This window comes from Colossoma macropomum, unplaced genomic scaffold (assembly GCF_904425465.1).
Source record: "Colossoma macropomum unplaced genomic scaffold, Colossoma_macropomum, whole genome shotgun sequence".
NCBI classification, from domain to species: Eukaryota; Metazoa; Chordata; class Actinopteri; order Characiformes; family Serrasalmidae; genus Colossoma; species Colossoma macropomum.
In genome coordinates, this window is record NW_023494787.1 from 45,203,447 (window position 1) to 45,219,964 (window position 16,518).

Below are 16,518 nucleotides of genomic sequence, written 5' to 3' on the forward strand. Positions count from 1 at the left end.
TTCAGTGTCATATAGGAAGCTTTATGGTACAGTGAAGGCTGTGTGTACAGAATATAATACAGAACATTAATCACTGTAGAAGCTCACAGGCCATAGTCCAGTATGTAAACTTCCATAAGCCTGGGTCACATTTCTTTCTCCCTTGTCTGTCATGAGTTTTAACCCACATAACACAATAATCTGTGCATTTTTTTGCCAAAAATGTAAAAAAGAAGTTTAATGCTATATTAAGATTATGTGTAACACAATATTTAAAGGCATGGTTCAATTAAATCTACAAGCATTATGATTTCAATACAGTATTGAAAAAATATTACAACTACATTTTTAAAGACCCTAAATCCTTAATTTGTCTTATGCGTGTGATGTTTGTGTGGTTATATGTAACACAGTTGGTCATATTTCATTTTTACATGACCATTTTTTCAGCCTTTATTTAGATCTTGATTCAAATTGGGCTGTTTTTGGAGCTTAGTTTCCATATCTAGACTATACAAACTGGAGAATGATGGTACATTTTGAAACATTAGCAGTGTTTATACCACATCAAACTCCTATTTGAAATAAGTGTGGAAATTTCAGTTTTCCCATAATATGCTATGCATGCTCTCACGCTCAAATGACTCAGATGAGTTTTTAAAATCAATTATAAAGTCATGAGATTATAATAACCTTCATATTACCTCAATGGTAAAATATGTTTAAAATATATATTCATAATGGTGAAGCACATACAGGGTATTGTAAGGCAAAAAAGTGTTTTTTCTCAGATTTACTGCTATTTTATCATTATCAGCATCACATATAAAAACTCAGAAGACACGTGTAGATGCGTTGGTTGTTTTGGATAGTAAATAAAATGGCTATGTTTGTGGTGTAGACCCCTGGTTCCTATCACCATCACTGTAAAGAAATCTGAGTCTGTAAATTTCTCCACAATTAACCATTTCACATCAAACAACTCGGGATGAATTTGTGTCCATCTTAACAATTGAATTCTACTGTTCTAATTCTACTGAATACAAATTTTGAACCATTAACTGCAAGTGTGAAGTTTAGGAGCAAAACGTACCTAAAAATCGTAATGATCTGATACAATTTCCTTTTCCAAAAAAGGTGGACAGAGCTGTGGAGCAACACAGCAGTAATTTATGAACATAATTTACGGTCATGGCCAAAAGTGTTGGCATCCCTGAAATCTTTCCTAGAAAATGAAGTATTTCTCCCAGAAAATTATTCCAGTTACACATGTTTTGTTATACACATGTTTATTTCCTTTGTGTGTATTGGAACAACACAAAAAACAGACAAAAAATGCCAAAAATGATATAATTTCATGCAAAACTCCAAAAATGGGCCAGACAAAGTTTTTGGCACTCTCAACTTAATATTTGGTTGCACACCCTTTGGAAAAAACAACTGAAATCAATCGCTTCCTATAACCATCAACAAGCTTCTTACACCTCCAACTGCAATTTTGGACCACTATTCTTTTGCCATCTGCTCCAGGTCTCTCATATTTGAAGGGTGCCTTCTCCCAACAGCAATTTTAAGATCTCTCCACAGGTGTTCAATGGGATTTAGATTCGGACTCATTGCTGGCCACTTCAGAACTCGCCAGCGTTGTAAACTTCTTGAATATGTTGCGCACCGTGGACAAAGGAACATCAAGATCTCTGGAGATGGACTTGTAACCTTGAGGTTTTTGATATTTTTCCACAATTTTGGTTCTCAAGTCCTCAGACAGTTCTCTTCTCCTCATTCTGTCCTCCATGCTTAGTGTGGCACACACAGACACACAATGCAAAGATTGAGTCAACTTCTCTCCTCTTTATCTGGTTTCAGGTGTGATTTTTACATTGCCCACACCTGTTACTTGCCACAGGTGAGTTTGAAGGAGCATCACATGCTTGAAACAAAGTTATTTACCCACAATTTTGAAAAGGTGCCAATAATTTTGTGCAGCCCATTTTTGGAGTTTTGTGTGAAATTATATCATTTATGGCTTTTTTTTTTCTCTGTTTTTTTGTGTTGTTCCAATACACACAAAGGAAACAAACATGTGTATAACAAAACATGTAATTGGAATAATTTTCTGGGAGAAATACTTCATTTTCTGGAAAAATTCAGGGGTGCCAACACTTTCGGCCACGACTGTACATTATGTTTGCACTCTTAAAAATAAAATTGCCTCACAAAGCTGGCCTACTGGCAACAAAACACAGATCAACAGTGTTCAAGTTTTTAAAATTGTTGTTTTCTCACCATACCGCAATTTGAGGCAAAATTATTGTGGAAATTTCAACTCGATGCTTTTTTTGTCATTACTGCTGAGGACAAGAGCGCTCCTATTAAAACCTCTGCTCTTTTTTGTTCCCTCTTGGCCTGCAATTGATCACTTGTGGAATGGAATGGACATCATCGTAGTGCAAGTACAACAAAATTCATCATCTCGAATATGTGGCATAAAACTAAACAGATAAGCTTAATACCAAAATACAAAGTCCAAATGTACAATGTGAGCTTCTTCATCGACACGGTTAACCGAGTGGCCTGCTAACTGTGTGACGGGGAAACCGATGAGGACATGCAAGGCGGTACAGATACTGAGGAACCATGTCGATTTATGGAGTGACACCAGACAGCAGGGCTGCCTCATTGAGAAGTTTCCCAGCCTCTTCCCTGTAGCGAGGGCTCAGCTCTTTAGCCCTGCGAGCTTCCCGCAGGTTCTCCTGGAGGTTTCCTCCCAGCCGCTTTTGGTCCTGGTGTGTTGCAGCTGCCTCCTTCACCTGCTCGGTCAGTGATTCCTCTGCCTTCAGGAGCCAGTTGATCATCTCCTGAAGCTTGGTGCCAACTGCCACGACAGCTTTGGCAGCTTTGCACAGCTCACTGACGTTCTCCTGCGTCCGCTTCAGCTTATCAGGCACTTCGTCCTCCGGCGTCACAACCAAGGTAAAGTCGTAGCCCTTCATCTGCAGTCTGACCTGATGCGTGTCTATCATGATAAAGAGACCACAACGAGCTTAGTTTGTACCAGTTTATGAACAGAGTATAACTATGAAGCATTACTAGGGCTGGGCATCATTCAAATGTTTCAGATATAAATACCAAAACTGACGAAGATAGAACATAATGATACTTTTTGATAATTTAAGAAGTGCAGGCATTAATAACACATTTACAGAATGTCATTTAGACAGCCAATCACCAGTCTAGATTTTGGATCCCAATACTAAATGACATTTTTACTCAAAGGAATTTGTAGAAAGAATAATTCTGTCAGAACCATAGAATTATTTAATCCTAATACCCAGCCTTAATCACTCCACCCCTGTAACGATTATTCTGGACCTGACAAAAAAAACCCAAACTTTATTAAGAAAAAACGCTGTCCCACGTATCCATGTCACTACTGCAACACAAAGGCTTTTAGTCCAGATGCGGAGACTTCTTTTAGCCACGCCCGTGCATTTTAGAGCACAAAGTGAAACTGCATCCCTGTCCCATTTGCTAATGTTTGTGACAGCTAATCACAAATGCTGCACCATTTAAGGTGGGACAGTAAAATTCGGACAAGAAGCTGGCGACAAAGGAGCTGAATTCAGCCTTGCAGTTTTAACACTGGTAGTATTATTTTATATTATTGTTTGATGAGTTTTAGGCTGTCAAAATATCCTACCTAGAGGTTTTATTTATGGGTATACCTGTAAATATGCGCTACAGTAGAACATTTCGATAAGGTAGCACAGCTCGGCAGAGCACCACCACAGCCCGCCTTAGTTTCGTGTAGCTTAGTGACATCAAATTGACGCACAGTAGCTTTAGCTCGCATGTAGCAATATTAGTATTAAGGTTTTTTAACGACCTTGTTATTCAGAGGATCCAGCGATATTCTGGAGAAAAAATGTACACAGAACAAAACGTGTCGGGTCCTGAACATTTTATCTACCACTGGGTGCAATAGAGGCGATTTTTTTTAAACCCCCATTCATTCTGGCCATAGAGAAATTAGGCTTAAAACCGGAGCTCCTAATATGGGCATAATGTGGACTACAGAATGACACACGACTACAGTGTCTATTGTTTTGAAGTAGATGTGCCCAAAAATGTGGAACATTAAGAACTGTCACTACCGAGACACATATTTTCTGCAAATAAGTTTTTGTGCTTTAATGAAAAATATTCAGATTTTATGTGTGTACAACAGTTCAAACCAGTGGTCTAAAGTCAAAGTCAGTTAAAAGTCTGAAATACGTTCTTCAACTCTGACTTTGAGCCATTTCTGTAAAATGATCCACACAGAGATATCTAATATACTCGATAGGATGTAAATAGGATGTGAACTGATTGTACAGCAGCACTCTCACTCTGGTTTAGACCTTGGTTTCCAGTTTGCGAGCTGCTACTGCCATCTGGAGACTGTGGATCATCTTTAAGAAGCTGTCTAAGAGGCTGTGACTCACCGTGCTCGTCCTTGATCTTCTTCAGGCAGTCAGACAGGCTGTCACCGGCAGAACAGCGATAGCGGTACATGAGGGTTTTTCTCTTCTCCTCCATACACACATAGTGTTCCTGCTGCTTGTTGAACGTTTCTGCAACGTCGGCAAAGCGCTGGTCAAGATCTGGAATGCCGACGTGCCGGGCAACAACGTTGCCGCTTCTCTGCGCCGAACCTGAGTAAGAACAGAGTCCTGATCACACTATTATTCAAAAGCTTGGGATTAATGTTTTCCATAATATAAAACACATTATTCTAATATGATGCTAGCACTTTAAAATTTCACAGTTTTAAGGGCCCAAGCTGAATGCATTATATTTCAAAAGCCTTGAGGCAGATAACTTGACAAAGAATTACTATAAATATACCACTACTAGTACTAATATTATTATTATTATTATTGTTATTATCAAATATCAATCGAGAACATAAAGTTAAAAACTAATAAGACAGATAATTGTAGTGTAATATATTAAATACATTTCTAATTTCTCCAAAAAACATTGGGACACACTTTCAATGCTGAATATTATCTAGTTTATAATATTTCACACTGCAAAAGTTATTATTGAATAAAATAACAATAATTGGTTAAAAACTATGAGTGAGTGTAAAGTAGCCCATGTAGTTTTACAGTAATAAACAGTGGTTAATACATATTTGTATGTATTACTACTAAACTACACAACTCAAAAACCATAGACAGTAAGTTATCCTGCAGTGAAACCAAGACAATCTCAAAGTATCCAGGAAACACATAATATACAAAATTCAGTAACACTATGCTGATGGGCAGCGTTCATAAGGTACCCAGGCAGGTTTGACAGCTAACACTTTTTGGAATCTTTTCAAATGTTAATGTAGGTTTATATAATAAAAGGTGTCATTTAGCCTTATGAATGTCACCCTTCAGTAAAGTGTTACCCAATACCCATCTTTTAAAAACCACACTGACCATTAGAAGGTGGACGAGACTGTCTTGCTGACTCTGGTTCCCCAATCAAAGGTTGTCTCTGGAAAAAGAGAGACAATTTAAACCACATTCGTCCAGAAAGTAGCACCTGAGTTAGCTAAGATGCTACATTTAGCCTAGATTTAGTGCTCGGGTTTCTATGCATGTGACAAATGTTAGTTTGCTGTTATATAGTGCAGTCTGTAAGTAACTGGACAGGGGCAGTCGTTTCTTGGAGAGCTGGTGCATCAGTAGCCCATGCAAGAGAGCGACCAAGTAGTCTAGAGTTCTAAATGTGGCATCAACATCTGCAGCTGTTGTGTCTCAATGTTGGGTAAACAATCTGACAGACCACAAAAGACCACAGTAGTGGATTTCAGGCAGATTAAGTAGATCAGGAACATAAACCAGGATACAGCCACAGATATATCAGAGAGATATATCTGCCATGAAGAGTACCAGCATGATCTCAGAGGGTTTAACCGCAAAATGCAAACTACAGATAAGCTTCAAAGAACAGAAATGACAGGATAAACAGGATAAACTTCTATTATGATAAAAAAAAATACAATAATAAGTTTGTACAGTTATTAGACAAAGTCTTATGGACAGATATGACGAAGATGGACATGTATCGATGAGGAAAATGAAACATGGTGGTCAGGCCTGAGTGACTGCCTGTGGAACTAGTTCACTCATGTTTGCTGACAAATTTGCTGACATGGCTAAATTATATACCTGACAAAGTAACACTGAGAATAACACCTATGGATTGTAGATTTCAGGCTGTCTTCTAATGTAAAGGATTTCCAGCCAATTACACTGTCAGAGAAAAGGTACCCTCCAGGTAAATTTTAGTCCCCAAGATACAAACAACGTAAATGTATCCTCAAAGGTACAAACTACATTCACTTTCTCAGGTTAAAAGTGAATTTTTGTACCTTTTCTTTTAAATACCTTTCAATTTAACTATTTCATGTGAAAAAAAAAATTAAATAAAAAAGCCTGGAATCAAGTTAGGGAGTTGTATTAAAAATACAACTGCAATGAAGTATGTTACAATTATGTTTCCTAACTAGAGGTACTAAAGATGTACCTTGTGGGTACCATCCCTGTGAGCATTTGTACCCTGAAAGGTACCTTTTTCATGACAGTGTACTAGACGTGCATTTTAACCCTTTACAGCATGGTGTTGCCATGTGGCAACAGTGACTTTTAGTTTTCTCCCTGACTGCAATGTAAAGTGATCATTAACAGTTCATTAGAGAAACTGAAGGCTTTATGTGTAAAACAGTATAATTTTTCTGACCACGTGCATCTCAGTTGCAATCACACATCACATAGTGAGACCAAACATCTGAAGTCCTCTCAAAGTTTGTATAATTCAATTTAACTTCAAGAAAAACTGAAATACAATCTGTGGAAAGTTACATTCATATTTTTTTTTTTAGAAATCAAAACAGTTTAGATGCTATTGGAACTGTAATCTACATGGCGAACAATGGGAGTATATGAACACACTGCCTTTGGACATATTAGACACTGTCGCTTTCACAACTTGTATTCCACCACATTGACTGTGTCAGTAATTTTTTTTAAACTTTTCTATATTCTAAAAAAGCATATACATGTTTCTTTTTTCCAAGCCTGGATGATGAATGTGGCTGTGTCTCCCACTGTTCTATCTATCTATCTCTCTCTCTCTCTCTCTCTATATATATATATATCTATATCTCTATATATATATATATATATATATATATATATATATATATATATATATATATATATATATATATATATAATGAAAGTCTATGGAACCAGAATTTTTCCAAGTCATTTTGGGCCATTTCATTTGGTCCATTCATCATGAAATTTCTTATATTATGCATCATTCATTTAGTAATATATTCTATTAATTATGCCATTTTCAATTATAAAAAAAACATTAAACAGATTTTTTTCAGGTGTATTTCATAAGATTAAATTCAACAATGGTTCTCAAGCTTGTCTTCGAAACAACAGCAGATGTTATATAGAACCATTTTCAAAAAGGTTCCTTAATAGAACCATATACAACACATTCTCCATCAATATGAAGAACCATTTCACCATGCAAAGAAACATCTGAGCATGAAAAGGTTTTATATACACTGTTAGAAATAAAGGTTCTGTCCAGGTACATTCTTCGTTCATCAAGGTACAAACAATGTAAACGTTCCCTCAAAGGTAGAGCAGTGATTTTAAGGTCCGATTGTGATCCTTAAATACGTTTTTCCAGGTGAAAAGTACATATTGTACCTTTACATAACCAAATGTTCTAAAACAGAACAATAAAATAAAAAGCCTAAAATATCATTTCAGTGGATTATGGTGCAGTTATGTTCCCTGACTAAAGGTACTGAGATGTACCCTTGAGGGTCCCACCCCAGTGACAAGAGGGGTGCTGCCCCAGAGACAGTTTCATACCTTTATTTCTGAGAGTGTAGAACACATGGTTCTGAACATAACCATTGCTTTTACTAAAGAACCCTTAAAAAACTTTCTTTTTAAAGTTTAGTACTTTTAAAGCAAACTGCTACTCCACTCACTCCTCAGCTCTACTGCGCCACACGTTTTAGTTGGTTTCTATTCTTGATGACCTGTGAACATGTGACGAGTCAGGGTCACTCTGGCTGCAACAGGTGCATTAAAAAACAAACAATCGGGCGTTACTGTGCTGCTAACAGGCTGCCTGTTCGGCGGGAGCAGTTTATTGGTATTGTTGGAGACAGTCCCCTACCCAGCTTCTCTCATGACCTACTTTTCCTCCAAGTTCGCTGATCCGCGTCATAACAGGAAAGCAACGACAATAGCAAAAGCACCGAGCTGACTCAGACTCATTCGAGCTGTTTTACCTCCACGGTGCTGCCTTGAACCCCTAAATCACCTGCCAGGTGCTTCGAGTCACTACGAGCGTGGAAAAGTTCTGCCTTGTTCTACTAGACTTCACCAGCTATGCTCAGGTGAGGGTCCTACCTCTTCAGGAGAGGAACCAGACTGACAGCAGCAGAAGAACCGCCGCCACCAGCTCTCCTCCATGGCGGTGAGTTTTTAGGGAAAGTCGAGCGGGATTGCGAAAGAAAAGAAACCTGCCCGTTCGCGGTGACGTCATGAGTCATGAGGTCCTCACTGCAGCGGAATTCACTGTGTTGAACTCGTCACTGTCCACTGAATCACAGCTCACAGTCCAGATCACGATTCTAATGACGCCTTTGTAGTTTCATTTTTTTAATCTGTTTTCTTTTATGTAGTTTCTATTGACTGATTTCTACGGAGCCCCGCTGGTGACATCCTGTACAAATAAAAATAATGCGTGGCCACGCCTTATTAATGCGTGGGGACGAGATCCTAATGCGTGGCCACGACTTAGCAAAGCGTGGGAACGAGATCACGGCTTACTAAGTCGTGGCCACGCATTAGGATCTCGTTCCCACGCTTTACTAAGTCGTGGCCACGACTTAATCATCTCATTCCCACACCTTACTAAGTCGTGGCCAGGCATTATTTTTATTTATACAGGATGTCACCAGCGGGGCTCCGTAGTACGAAATCGACAATGGCCTGTGAATTGTATGAAGCAGAACAGAGCAGAGGAGACCGTCACTTCTATCAGGCTATTTCCATATCAGAGTTTATGTATATGTATTATACTTAAGGGGCACTCCACCGATTTTTCAAAAGTTTAGATTAATTAAATGGTTAACGTCAAAAAAGTCATTCAGAGTGGTTCGGTGTGAAATGCTCTGTTCTTGAAAACGTACTGAGTCAATACTGCTCAGTGGTGGTGATAGGAACCAGACGTCTGAAGAGTTTAATGCCTAGAGTTTAATGGTTATGAATGCTCCGCCTGATGCCTGTGACGAGGCCTAAAACGTATTTTAATCCATTTATTTTAACCTATTCATGGTGGAGGGATTTCTGAAGGATGTTCTAAGGCAAAATTAACTAAACTATTAAACTATTTTATCCCTATTTACTATATTACATTACATATAAAAACTCATAAGACACGTGTAGATTCACTGGTTGTTTTGGATAGTATGTTAAATGGCTATATTTGTGTTGTAGACACAATCTGAATCAGTAGGTTTCTCTGCAAATGAACCATTTCAGATCAAACCACTCTGAATGACTGTGTTTACATCTTAACCACTGAATTATGCAGACATTTTGAAAAATTGTTGGAATTCTCCTTTAATGAAGGTCCAGCTTACAGCTGTAGAGGGCGCCATTGTATTTATTTTATTGTATTAAAAGGGGAACTCCACCAATTTTTCAAAATGTCAGTGTAATTAAATGGTTAATGTCAAAAAAGTCATTCAGAGTGGTCTGATGTAAAATGCTCTGTTTTTAAAAAACAGTCAGACTGCTTCTCAGTGGTGGTGATAGGAACCAGACGTCTGAAGTGGTTACTGCCACAAGCTCCCTCACAGAAAGTTGGCATGAAAAGTTGGCATGAAATGGATATCAATACTCTGCCTGATGCCTGTGATAAGGACTAAAGCGTATTTTAATCAATTAATTTTTGTCTATTCATGGTGGGGGGATTTATGAAGGGGGTTCTAAGGCAAAATAGTCTCCAAAGAAATCTTTTTTTTTTCAGATTTACTATTTTTTCCCATCATCAACATTACATCTAAAAACTCAGAAGGCACATGTATGTTTACTGGCTATATTTGTGTTGTAGACATGGTGACTCCTGGTTCCTATCAGCACCACTGTGAAGAAATCGGAGCTGGTAAGTTTCTCTACAAATGAACCATTTCACATCAAACCACTCTCAATGACTGTGTTTACATCTCAGCCTCTGAGTTATACAGACATTCTGAATAATCGTTTAAATTCCTTTTTAATGTAAGTCCAGCTTACAGCTGTAGAGGGCTCATATGTGTGTGTATATATATATATATATATATATATATATATATATATATATATATATATATATATACACGTGTGTGTGTGTATATATATACACATTAGGTTTACCACATCTAACTCATTATTTTATTTGAAAAGGAGGCCAAGTTAATTTTTACATGGTATAGGCCCTTTATACTTTCTCAAATTCTACATATGGTGTGACATACATGGCAGAACGCTTGTAATACTTTATTGAAAGTACAAAAATGCCATGCTGATTCCATATTTTTAGGCTATTCAGTTCAGGATTTAAGAGAGAGAGAGTTTTTGTACCAAGCAGTAGAGGATATAACTCCCGGATCACACTTATGGAGCTCTAAATAGTCAAAATATATGATATGAAATATATGGCATAATAAATGTACATAGCACATTACTGAAATGCATCCCCAATGCAAAAAAATCACCAAGACTCATTGCTTTAACACAGTTTTACTTGGCTGTCCAATTTCACACTCATTTGTCCTTAATGAAAGTCACACTTCAAGCAGTAGAGGGCGCTACTGCATCACATTCAGCGCTCAAAATCACCACAGATTCTGAAAACCGTCTGACGTCACATGCACAGTACTTGCAAGTTGCTCATAAAACGTCATTGAAATTTCAAGCTTGATATGTCTGATGTAAAAGAAAACAAACAAAAAATCACACCTGCTGGTGGGTCTGATGTCATATTACTGAGGTGATTTGAGAGTACAAAGCTCTGCCATAATCCACTTTTAAGGACATTTATTGCCAATCATTAGACAACTGGACCTTTGCAATGTTGCTGTTGTTGTGTTTGTTTGCATATCATGCATACGGGTCAAATGAGGCTTTCAAAATGATCATTTAAAAAATCATATTAAAAAGGATATGACGTCATTTTAGTATCTGCAAAAATCTGTTCAGTGTGTTTGTTTTTGTTTCATAGCTTTTATAATTGTACACAAATTTTAAACAAGATAATCAATTTATGTCTAAAGTAAGTGTGTATAAACTAGTGCTGTGAAAAAGTATTTGCGACTTCCTCTATTTTTGCATATATGTCACACTAAATGATGTCCTATAAGACAGGATGAACACGAGAAAACAGGTTTTAAATGATTGTTCCCTTTATTGGAAGTAAAAAAAGTTTCACAACACCTATATCAACCTGTAAAGAATGTTTTTTGCTTAATTTTTCAACTTAATTACCGGTTATGCCACCTTATAACTGGATATCAGTCTTTCACCTTACTGTGAAGGAAATTTGCTCCACTCTTCTTTGCAAAATTGCTTTCGTTCAGCCACACTGGAGGGCTTTTGAGTATGAACTGCTCGTTTAAGATCCTGCCACACCTCAATGGGATTCAAGTCAGGATTTTTACTAGACCGCTCCAAACCATAATTTTCTTCCTTTGAGCCATTCAGAGGTAGACTTGCCCTTGCGCTTCGGGTAGTCGTCTTGCTGCATAACTCAGTTGTGTTTGAGCATCAGTTCGCCGGATTTTCTGCAGGATTTTCTGGTAGAGAGCAGAATTCATGGTTCTGTCAATTATGGCGACTTCACCAGGCCCTGAAGCAGCAAAGCATCCCTGCACCATCGCACTACCACCACCATGTTTAACTGCTGGTATGATACTCTTGCTGTGGAATGCTGTGTTAGCTTTACACCAGATTTAACAGGACCCCAGTTTTCCAAAAAGTTCCACTTTTGACTTGTCAGTGCACAGAACATTATTTCTTAAGGCTTGCCATTTCTTGGAAAGTGTGAGTCGAGCTTTTACGTTTATCTTGGTTTTCATTTTGTAACTCTCCCATTTTTGCCCACTCTCTTTCTGTTAGTGGAATTATGAAGGCTGACCTTGTCTGTGATGAGTGAGGCCTTCAGTTTCTTAGGTGTTCATCTGGGTTCTTTTGTGACTTCCTGGATGAGTCATCTCTGTGATCTTAGCGGAATTTTGGCAGGTCAGCCCCTTCTGGAAAGATTCATCACTGTTCCAAGTTTACTCCATTTAGAGATAATGGCTCTCACTGTGGTTCACTGGAGTCCCAGAGCCTCAGAAATAGCTTTGTAACCTTGTAATCTGGCCTTGTAATTGTGCTGCTTGTTGAGACCTTTTAGCCTCCTTCACTTTGCTGAAGAGGTTCTATTTAAGCGATGATTAGATTCAGTAAGGCTGGCAGTAATCAAGTCTAGTTTATTTTATCCCAATTATCAACTGAATAGGTTGATTAAGTAAATTTGGCAAATTGGTTGTTCAAATGTTTGTCCTTAAGCTCAGGTTTATACATGATAAATGAACAGTATTAACACATTTTCATGTTTTTTTAGGGTCCCACCACTTGACTTGGTAAACTGAACCAGCATAAACAATGACTTAAAACTGACTATTTGTGATAGGGCTACTGACCTTGGTATTGCCTCATGAAGATCATTTGGGGTCATCTTCATGATGCAATCCTCTGCCCACTCTTTCTTTAATAGCATGCCAGAATAAAAGTCCTTTGCTTTTGGTTGTGCCATGTGACATTTGAGGAAACTGGAATTTACAGACGAAAGCTTTGCAGTTAGTTTTAAAGTTGCCTTATTTTGCAGCATATTTTGGTTTTAAATGTTTCAAAAATAAAATCGTCAGATTATTTTATTTTGAATTTTACATGAATATATTACCCTTTTGATAGTTTACTTAATCCTCATATATGCCATGTGTCTGTTAAATTATTTCATAGAAATTTAATGAATAATGAAGACAAATCATGTAACTGACCCATAAATAATAGCTGATTAACCCCAACTTCAAAGGGGTTCGATATTTAAATTCAGTTTTAAATCACATTGCAAGCCTGCAGAGAGTTGGTGTATTGGTATTTGATTATGTGTGAACACTTTTCTGCCCAGGCTTTATATTCGATTGGAACATTGCTGTGAGGATTTGATTGTATTCAGCCACAAGAGCATTAGTGAGGTCAGGTACTGATGTCGCATGATTAGTTCTGGATCACAAATGCCACTCCAACTCATGCTGGGGGGCTTTATCCCCCTCCAGATGACGCTTGTCTTTGTGCATGGTGACCTGAGGCTCATGTGCAGCTGCTCTAGAGCATCCCATTCTACTGACCAATGCTATGGAGGCTACACAAACTGCATGTGTGCAGTTGAATACCTGTGTCAGCAATTGATGCACCCTGTATACTTGGATACTTTTAGACACGTTGAAGGGGAATTCCACCAATCTTTCAAAATTTCTGCAGAATTAAAAGGTTAACATGTAAACAAAGTCATTCAGAGTGGTTTGGTGTGAAATGCTCCATTCTAAAGAAATTACTGAGTCTGAATTGTTCACAGTGGTGGTGATAGGAACCAGATATCTGAGTTTAATGTCTCTAAAAGCTCCCTCATAAAAAGCTATAACATGAAATGGTTATGAATACTCAGCCTGAAGTCTGAAACATTGTTTCAAGGTACGTTTGTTATTCATTCATGGTGGAGGGGTAAATGCAGGGCACTGTAGGGCAAAATAATCCCCAAAGAAATTGATTTTACCCCCAGATTTCTCACTTTTAACCATTATCAACATTGCATACAGTTGCATGCAAAAGTTTGAATATTCCCAGTCAAGTTACACGTTTTGTTGATTTTCTAATTGAAAATAACAGGGAACAAACTTAAATATGGCATGTTCTACACATTTTACAGCACAATTCTTATGTATCTGCTGAACTGAACAAAATAAATGGGCCGCAACTTTTGCACAAGCCACATTTTATGTTTAATCTGATATGTTGAATTCAGCAAATGAAGAGTAATCATATATTAAAATGTGCAGAAGTGTGTTCTCTGAAGAGGATGTGTTAACTTAGATTCATTTAACAAATAAAAAAAACATGCAACCATTTAAAAATCTGTGGTTTCAGTAGTTGCTCTAGATAGTAAATAAAATGTAAACACACTCACTGAGCACTTTATTAGGTCACTGCAGTGCTGAGAATGATCCACCCCCTTGTTCTGTGGGGTCCTGGCCATCGAAAAACAGGGTAAAGGTGGGATCACAAATTGTGCAGAGAATCAGATTAGTAGTACAGGGCCCCACTGGCGACATTATTCTAAAAATAATGCATGGCCACGATTGAGTAAGGCATGGGAACAAGATAATTAAGTCATGGCCATGACTTAGTAAGACGTGGGAACAAGATTCTAACGTGTGGCCACGACTTAGTAAGGCGTGGAAACGAGATTGTAATGCGTGGCCATGACTTAGTAAGGCATGGGAATGAGATTCTAATGCGTGGACATGACTTAGTAAGGCATGGGAACAAGATAATTAAGACATGGCCATGACTTAGTAAGGCATGGGGACGAGATTCTAATGCGTGGCCATGACTTAATAAGGCATGGGAACGAGATTCTAATGTGTGGCCACGACTTAGTAAGGCATGGGAACGAGATTCTAATGCGTGGCCATGACTTAGTAAGACGTGGGAACGAGATTGTAATGCGTGGCCACGACTTAGTAAGACGTGGGAACGAGATTGTAATGCATGGCCACGACTCAGTAAGGCGTGGAAACGAGATTCTAATGCATGGCCATGACTTAGTAAGGCATGGGAACGAGATTCTAATGTGTGGCCACGACTTAGTAAGACATGGGAACGAGATTGTAATGCGTGGCCACGACTTAGTAAGGCGTGGGAACAAGATTCTAATGCGTGGCCATGACTTAGCAAGGCATGATCTCGTTCCCACGCCTTGCTAAGTCCTGGCCAGGCATTTGGATCTTGTTCCCATGCGTTAATAAAGCGTGGCCACGCATTATGTTTATTTATATGGGATGTCAGCAGCAGGGCTCCGTAGACTACAGTCTTTAATTGTAGAACTACATAGTGCACCTATATAGTAAGCGGAGCTGATCAAATAGACAATGAGTGTACAAACAAGGTGGGTGTACCTAATAAAGTGCTCAGTGAGTGCATTTGTGCTGTAGACATCGTGACCCCTGGTTACTGTCGCCACCATTGGGTGGCTTAGTTTCTCTAGGTGGGAGCGTTTCACACCAAACCGACTTTCTTTGCATCTCAACGATTGATATTGTGCAGAAAACTTGAAAGACCGGTGGAATTCCCCTTTAAGCTTCCCTGTTGGTCTCGCGTTAGTAACTGAGTCTATCCGTCTTTTTCTCCTTCTTCTCAGGCCCACTGAGTCAACGGCTGCACGTAGTCAGGCTTCCAAACACGTCCACGGTGCCAAGAAAGTGCCCGCGCGCAGCTCGGAGGACAGCGAGCTAAACAATGCTTAAGCAGCTGTTTGTAATTTGCGTTTTATGTGGCGTTCTGCAACTCGGCTACCTGCTGTGAGCGCGCGCCTCTGTGATTTCCTCTCCTCCCGCGCAGCGCGCGCTCCCCTGCACCGTATCATTTCGCTGTCATCGAAGGAGTCGTTAAAGCTGCGCGCGCTAATGGGAGCGCTCGGGGAATAAAGAAGTATTGACGGACGGAAAGCGCCTCGGGAGGGCCAGCCACTGTCTCCGGATGCAGGTGCTCGTGCTGACAAACACGAGGGGGGGAGACAAGCGGCCCACTAGGTGCCAACTGAGCAGAAACATGGAAACAGAATTGCTGGGAGAGTCGCGCGAGAAAGAAAGACGCGCGTTTAACCAAAACAATCGTGCATGCGCCAAGCTGAGCAACGCACATGTGGACCATGTGTGCTGACTGGCCACGTGCAGAGCTGCGGGCACCACAGCTCCTAATGCTGCAGACCGAAAAGCCCAAACCAGGCTGCTCGGATTTCAGAGAGTCTGTCAGATACTACTGATATACACTCTTTAAAAAAGGTTCTTCAAGGGTTCTTTAGTAAAGGGAATGGTGCTGATTACAACCACGAGTTCTAAACTCCATTTGCATGCTTGAGTGGTTCTTTGCATGGTGAAACTGTTCTTCAGATTAATGGAGAATGTGTTGTGTAGGGATCTATATAGCACCAAGAAGCGTTCTGCTTTTATTACGTCGTCAATACAAGAACCCTTTTTGGTGCTAAACACTCTTGAAACAGAACCTTTTTGAAAATGGTTGTATATAGCACCGAAAGGGTTCTTCTGTTGTTACAAGCTTGACATTGTTGTAACAATGACAGAACCCTTTT

The 16,518-nt window shown here is 39.0% G+C and overlaps 2 protein-coding genes across 2 annotated transcripts in view; one reads left to right on the forward strand and one right to left on the reverse strand.

Annotated features, from left to right (window-relative positions):
* si:ch73-345f18.3 lies at window positions 1-8,581 on the reverse strand. Its single transcript, XM_036567547.1, has 4 exons — window positions 8,469-8,581; window positions 5,454-5,511; window positions 4,464-4,673; window positions 1-2,995 (listed from the first exon to the last, which is right to left on the reverse strand). The coding sequence occupies exons 1-4, from the start codon at window positions 8,529-8,531 to the stop codon at window positions 2,625-2,627; spliced, it is 702 nt and encodes a 233-aa protein (XP_036423440.1). The 5' UTR covers window positions 8,532-8,581; the 3' UTR covers window positions 1-2,624.
* The window catches only part of cdca7b (cell division cycle associated 7b), a 25,260-nt gene continuing 16,906 nt past the window's right edge, over window positions 8,165-16,518 (forward strand). The window contains exons 1-2 of the mRNA XM_036567546.1: window positions 8,165-8,535; window positions 10,180-10,230. The gene's annotated coding sequence lies outside the window, so the exon portion shown is untranslated. The remainder of the gene's footprint in view (window positions 8,536-10,179; window positions 10,231-16,518) is intronic.